The following is a 6,583-nucleotide window of genomic DNA, read 5'->3' as shown; positions in this document are numbered from 1 at the left end:
TATCTTTAGAGTTTGAGGAGTGGTAATTTCTTCCAATCCTTTACAAGATACGGTCAGAGTCATTTCTTTATTCTCAATGTGATCTTTCACTTCTTGAACATTTTTCTTCTTGATATGCCCTTCTATCTTGATAGTTTGAGGAGTGGTAATTCCGACCAATGAATTACAAGATATGGTTGGATTAATTTCTTCTTTCTCGATGTGATCTTTCACTTCTTGCACCTTTTTCTTCTTAATATGTCCTTCTATCTTGGGAGTTTGAGGAGTGGTAATTCTTGCCAATGCTTTACAAGATATGGTTTGATTCATTTCTTCTTTCTCTGGGGTTGGGTCCTGGCGTATATCCTTTTCTTTTGATGTTTCTTGATCCTTTTCTTCCTCATCTTCATACTCTATGTAAAATAATTTCTTCTCGGCACACTTATGACCTTTAGTGCATTTGCTATCACAATTGTAACAAAGCCCTTTTTCTCTTTTCTCTTCCAATTGTTGTGGTGTAACCCTTGTAGGTTGTGGAAGGCTAGGAGAAACAACACTTCCATTATTATAGTTGTGAGGGGTAGACTTCCTTGTTGCCATAATTTTACTTTCCACTATGTAATAAAGCTCTTTTACTCTTTCCAATTGTTGTGGTGTTGCTCTAAAGAATGTATTGCCCTTTGTATCCTCATAATGTGCTATCATTTCCTCCGTGAAAATTGATCACGTAACTGTAAAAATTTCTGATTTCCCACCCCGGTTTTTAGTTTCTCCTTATTTCTCCCATATAGTTAAATGCCCTTTCCCATAACCATACATTTAACAAGCTGGAAAAAATAAATTTGCTGAAAACACAAATTCTGGAAATTTTACAAAATGCTGGAAATTGCAGAAATAAAAATCAGCAGTAATAAACAGCCATTAAAACACATTTAAACACTGAGATTTTTGGTCAATGCGACCCTGGAAAAACCCCCTACAACTCTTGGGGAAAACCAGTTTGAGAGCTCTTCTTTATTTCGGAAAATTGCCTTTTTACAGTGAGAAATATTCAGCAAAAAATCAGCAAGCAAATTTACAACTTATCTCTTTTCCAATGCCTCACAGCAAACTAGAAATTACAGCAAACAGGACAGTAATAAATGTTGTATGGCCTCCTCGATTTTCATGCCCACTTTCAGCATTAAATGCTACTGTACGGCCCTCGTTTTGCATGAAAAAAAATCAACAGACTGCTCCTCGATTTTTGTGCAAACCACTCATCGAAAATCATGCCAAAATCTGCCTTTCACTATGTGCTGAATCAGCTGTACAAATCTGCTCAACTGGCTTGGCTACCCCAAGCTGACCTTTCCTGATCTCTGTCTGAATGCAATTATCCCAAAACCTCTCCCATGTGGGAAGGGTCTCATGTGCACAAACCCCATCAACAAAGTTCAACCATGAACGGGGGAGGCCATTCACTACAATCCGCACCAACTCAGTGGGTGGAATGGCCTCTCCAATCGCTGCCAACTCATCTCTCACATTAGTAATCTTTGTGAGATATCCAGCTGCACTATCATTACCCATCTTAATGTTCTTCAGCTTCTCCTTCAGGACCATCTTCCAGTTCTCATTGGTACTCTGGTAGAGATTGGACAATGTTGTCCACATCTCATGGGCATTGCTCTTTCCTCTCACATAAGGAATGCAATGGTCTTTGATTCCGTCTAGAATCAGCCTCTTACCCTTGTTGTTCTTTTTATTATAAGTTGTCAACTGAGTAGCATCAGTAGGCACAACAACAGGGTTCTGTGTGGTATGCACCATGATATCCCAGACTTCTGCCTCCTCAAGGATACTCTGCATTCTCTCCTTCCAAACGCTGTAATTTGTATGCCCATCCAGCCTATCCTCCACCCTCAATCTCAATGACATCCTGCTGTCCTAAAACTGAAAATAGCACTGCTGTAGTAAAGATAAAACTGTTGTTTATGAAAAAATCAGCTTGCTGGAATTTTCTGAGTGAAAAATCAGCAGCTGTAATTTTTCCTTTTGCTGTCCCAAACTGCCCTTCAGCACTCAAGCTCTGATACCATGTAGAAATTTCTATTTTCCCACCCCGGTTTTCAGTTTCTCCTTATTTCTCCCATATAGTTAAATGCCCTTTCTCATAACCATACATTTAACAAGCTGGAAAAAATAAATTTGCTAAAAACACAAATTCTGGAAATTTTACAGAATGCTGGAAATTGTAGAAATAAAAATCAGCAGTAATAAACAGCCATTAAAACACATTTAAACACTGAGATTTTTCGTCAATGTGACCCTGGAAAAACCCCCTACAACTCTTGGGGAAAACCAGTTTGAGAGATCTTCTTTTTTTTGCTGAATATTTCTCACTGTGAAAAAGACATTTTCAAAAATAAAGAAGAGCTCTCGAACTGGTTTTCCCCAAGAGTTGTAGGGGGTTTTTCCAGGGTCACATTGACAAAAAATCTCAGTGTTTAAATGTGTTTTAATGGCTGTTTATTACTGCTGATTTTTATTTCTGCAATTTCCAGCATTCTGTAAAATTTCCAGAATTTGTGTTTTCAGCAAATTTATTTTTTCCAGCTTGTTAAATGTATGGTTATGGGAAAGGGCATTTAACTATATGGGAGAAATAAGGAGAAACTGAAAACCGGGGTGGGAAAACAGAAATTTCTACAGTAACAAGTTTTTTACGAGAACAAAACCCTTTATACCATAAAAATTGATCTGGTTCTAATTATGAATATGCAATACATACCTTTTGTAATAGTGGTACACCATGTAGATCAAAATATTGCTCCATCTGAAGTATCCAATTTGCGGGATCCTTGCCATCAAACTTCCTCATATCAATTTTTCTTGATTTTAAGAGCTCGATCTTGAAACGACTATAACCTTGTAATTTCGGTTCTTCTAGTTCTAAAATTGCAACCTACAGTAGCCCTCTGTGTCCTCTTTCCAATGCCACCAGTCTAATCCAAATTGGATTCTCCAAGGAAGAGTTATGCCAAATCTCCCATGGTCACCTGATTATAGACCTTTCCAGAAGAGCAAACTTGTATGAAGTTCCACGTCTCATTGTTTCAACCTTTGGCTCTAAAAAATATATACAAGAAACTACAGTCCATCCTCTTTTTGTACCTTTTTACGAAATTTCAATCCGATGCTAAGAGAGAAAGTTATGACGATTTTCCCCAGGTCAACTGTTTGGAATGTAATTCAGAAGTCTGTAAAAAGACCAAATTCCTCAGATCATATGTCCGCAAATATAGTGCGAAAAGCTCTGAAATTTGGACCCGAGGTTCAGTGAGATTTTGTCTCAAATGGGTTTTTTTTTGGTTCTGAAACATCGCAGAAAAAACGTTATAGCAAAAATGCCATGATGACCTATTTGGAGTAGCGAAACCCTAGAATTCAAAGCTCTGATACCAAATGTTATGAAACCAGCTCACAAAAAGATAGAAAAGATAGATGAACGCCTTAGAAATAAGCCTCTTCGATAAAGAGTCCAAAGTCTCCATTAGTGCCTTTAGGTGCCAACAAAGCCATTTACTGTGGTATTTCACCAATTTGGGTTGAAAATAACTAGAATTCTGAATGTGAGACACACATTCAGGCTACAAGGATTGATTTCTCCTTTTGACAGAACAATTTTTCCTATTAAGGGCATCAAATTTATATAGCAAAAGGGGATGCTTCAACCCTATAGATTTTAATTACAGGTTTCAAACTACTTAATGGCACCCAGAGAGCTGGAGGTATTGAAGGTGTATTCCTTTGCAGAATCTTCTTAACTGACCACCTGCAAGATTTTCTCAATAGTTAGAGGCCTCAATCATGGATATATCAATTTTTCTCAATAGTTAGAGGCCTCAATCATGGATATATCATTTTTTCTCAATAGTTAGAGGCCTCACTCATGGATATAGCAAATAATTTAAAATTCCTGTTAAAATTAGAAGGCGACAGATACCACCTCTTTGTACAACTTGATGACAACAAAAAAGAATTCACTTATGTATAATTCTTTATTAGCTATCATCCTGAGTAGAAGCGTAAGCCCCTGTAGAAATATTCAAAATGTGGCTGGAGTTGGTTTACAGTATCTGTAGATGAGGGTATTCCCCGTTTATCTGCTATGGCGGAGAGTTGGGCTCTTGCTATGAGTACCTCGTAAAAATCATCCTCACATGTTGGATGCATCGTCTTCTTTGGGAACAAGAACATGGGTCCTTGTGCTGTGCCCATTGTTTTAATACCAATCCATATTTTGACTTCTTCCTTCAAGGCCTCCTCATTTAGTATGAAGGGTAGAGGGCTAACCTCTATCTAGTTTTCGCCTTCCATGATAGGTAGGATATAGTAGCTATCGCTTATCACCTCGAACCGGAGCCAATACTTATAATGGTTTATGATATGTCGGGGGACCTGAACTTGCTCTTGAGTGACTTCAATTATTCTTTCATACCATTAACTAACTCATTTTTCATTGAATTGCATGTTATCTATATATTTTTGCAACCTCCAGGGTGCATATGCCATGGAAACAACACCACCTCTTTAACCAGGTTCTCTCTTTGATCCCCCTAAGGTCAACTCTCGAGTTAGGATCTTATTTAAAACCTTCCTTACCTCAATGTCCACCTAGGCTTTGTACTCCACGTCCTTCTTAATAACATATAGGTACATTATAACCTACTCATGGAGACCATTGAGCTCCATGTAGAATTGCAAGTACTTCGTAGTTTTTGGTGCATCATCGGTAATATAGCCCCATGTTTAGTACTCTTATGCTTCTAAAACAACACAACTAATGCATGTTAACCACATTAGCTAGTGATTTCCCTGCGGGCAACATATTATAAGCATGAGAAATGATTCCATGACAAATTCATCAAAGTTTGAAGCTTATAATACAGTTCTCAAAGAAATTTTAAGTATTATTTTGTATTTTCTACATTGAAAAGATTTATCCTTTATTGACCCATTTTCCCTGTTTTTAAAACAAGGCCACTATGCTTGATAAATTCTCATTTTAAATTTATATTTTCACCATACAATGAATGCAAAGAAAAATGCAGACACCCTCGGTTAGTCACAAGAACATATGGGGCAACGCTAGGACATAAATGGTGCCTCTATTTTTCTGTCTATGGAAAATAGCAGTCCAATAAATATAGCCATGCTAGATTCCAGCTAAACAAGGAATCATCCAAAATCGGCAGAGACATTTTTTCCGAGTCAAGAACATGGCTCATATAGTTTGGAAGAAAGAAACGTATTGACATATCGTGCTTTAAACACATGCATAATACATGTCTCTAAAACATTTTCTATGGGCTTGAATTCAGATTCCTTAATCCATCTCTCAACAAATAAGTTTCCATTGGCATCTACTTGAAAAATGGCTAATATATCATCCTCTAAGGTCTCAGTAATCTTTGTCATTACACACACAATCATCAAAATTATCATAGCCTACTCAAAAACTCCCGTCAGAAAATCCTTCTTCCTCATATTGATGACCACTGACTCCACCATCCCTATATAGAATTTTGTTAGGATTAGTCTGCAGAACACCCATTGCTCTCTTCTCTAAGTCCTTCTTATTGGGTAATATCCCCTTCGTCATCAAGCAATATGTCTTCTTTCTCAAACTCAAAAGAGGTTGTTTCTCCATTGCTTGACCATTTTGGTATCCCTCTTTGAGCACCACTATTGAGGTAGAACATTTTTGAGAATAATAAAAGATTCTCGAATACCACGTGAAAATCTTCTAAACCACTCAGGGAAACTCATCTCCCCACAAAAGTAATTTAGATTGTTTCTTTGAAGTTTCTTATGAATAGTAAGGCTCAACAGCTCGTGATAGACACCCACAACATGCTTCTCCATTACAGGACCCTTAGGATCAAGATTGGAAGGATCCTCGTAAGGAGACACATATGGGAGCCTCTGCCATTCCTCCATCCATGAAATCACCTTATTCAAGAATCTATACCCCTTTGGAAAATTGACTTATATTCATCTCATAAGTAGAGTGCACATTAGCTTTGAAGTCCCTATAAGTCAATTGGTTTCCACCTATGGTGTCATCATCAACCTACTTCTCGAGGGTAGATATAAGAAGCTCATCATTCCATCTCAAATGCTTCAACCCTGGATCCCCATCTTGAATCTTTAAAATGTTGAAATAATCACTATACTTTGGGATCAAGGTCTTTCCATAATCTTGTGGCAGACCCAAATCCCACTTCAATGGCTTTATGCTCCTCAACAGAAGTTTCTTGTTGACGGTCATCATAAGCAACTTGCATAATCTCTTCATAGAGTCTCCTACATTCTGTTCGTGGATTCCCTACTCTTATTCATCAAATTCAAGGGCCTATTTGGTTAATCAAAACCATTGGGACATCATATTTAGGTCCAAAAAATTTGCTAAAAATCCTATGGTATCTTCCCATAAACCTTAGCACTTGGAAGGTCAGACCCAACTCCTACCTCCTAGAAACCTCAGTTGTTAGCAATGACTCGTGTGAGTGTTTTTTGACAATGTATTTGAGCATGAAAACCACCTTCAAATCAACAT

General features: G+C 37.6%; 1 protein-coding gene across 1 annotated transcript; it reads right to left on the bottom strand.

Annotated features, from left to right (window-relative positions):
- Window positions 1-5,709: 5,709 nt before the first annotated feature.
- LOC149212827 (protein WHAT'S THIS FACTOR 1 homolog, chloroplastic-like) lies at window positions 5,710-6,322 on the bottom strand. The gene is made up of 2 exons (XM_089388835.1): window positions 6,102-6,322; window positions 5,710-5,989 (listed from the first exon to the last, which is right to left on the bottom strand). The coding sequence occupies exons 1-2, from the start codon at window positions 6,320-6,322 to the stop codon at window positions 5,710-5,712; spliced, it is 501 nt and encodes a 166-aa protein (XP_089244961.1).
- Window positions 6,323-6,583: the final 261 nt, after the last annotated feature.

Source organism: Pinus tabuliformis, chromosome 1_1 (assembly GCF_031772625.1).
Source record: "Pinus tabuliformis cultivar Carrire ecotype Pingquan chromosome 1_1, CPIR1, whole genome shotgun sequence".
NCBI classification, from domain to species: Eukaryota; Viridiplantae; Streptophyta; class Pinopsida; order Pinales; family Pinaceae; genus Pinus; species Pinus tabuliformis.
Note: the sequence above shows the minus strand (reverse complement) of the source record. Positions and strands in the feature narration are given on the sequence as shown.

Excerpts from the sequence above, each read along its gene's own strand:
- LOC149212827 (XM_089388835.1), bottom strand. The coding sequence starts at position 6,322 with ATGAAGAGATTATGCAAGTTGCTTATGATGACCGTCAACAAGAAACTT. Across the intron at positions 5,990-6,101 it reads CTTATATCTACCCTCGAGAA|ATTCTTGAATAAGGTGATTT; the intron begins GTAGGTTGATGA and ends AAAGGGGTATAG.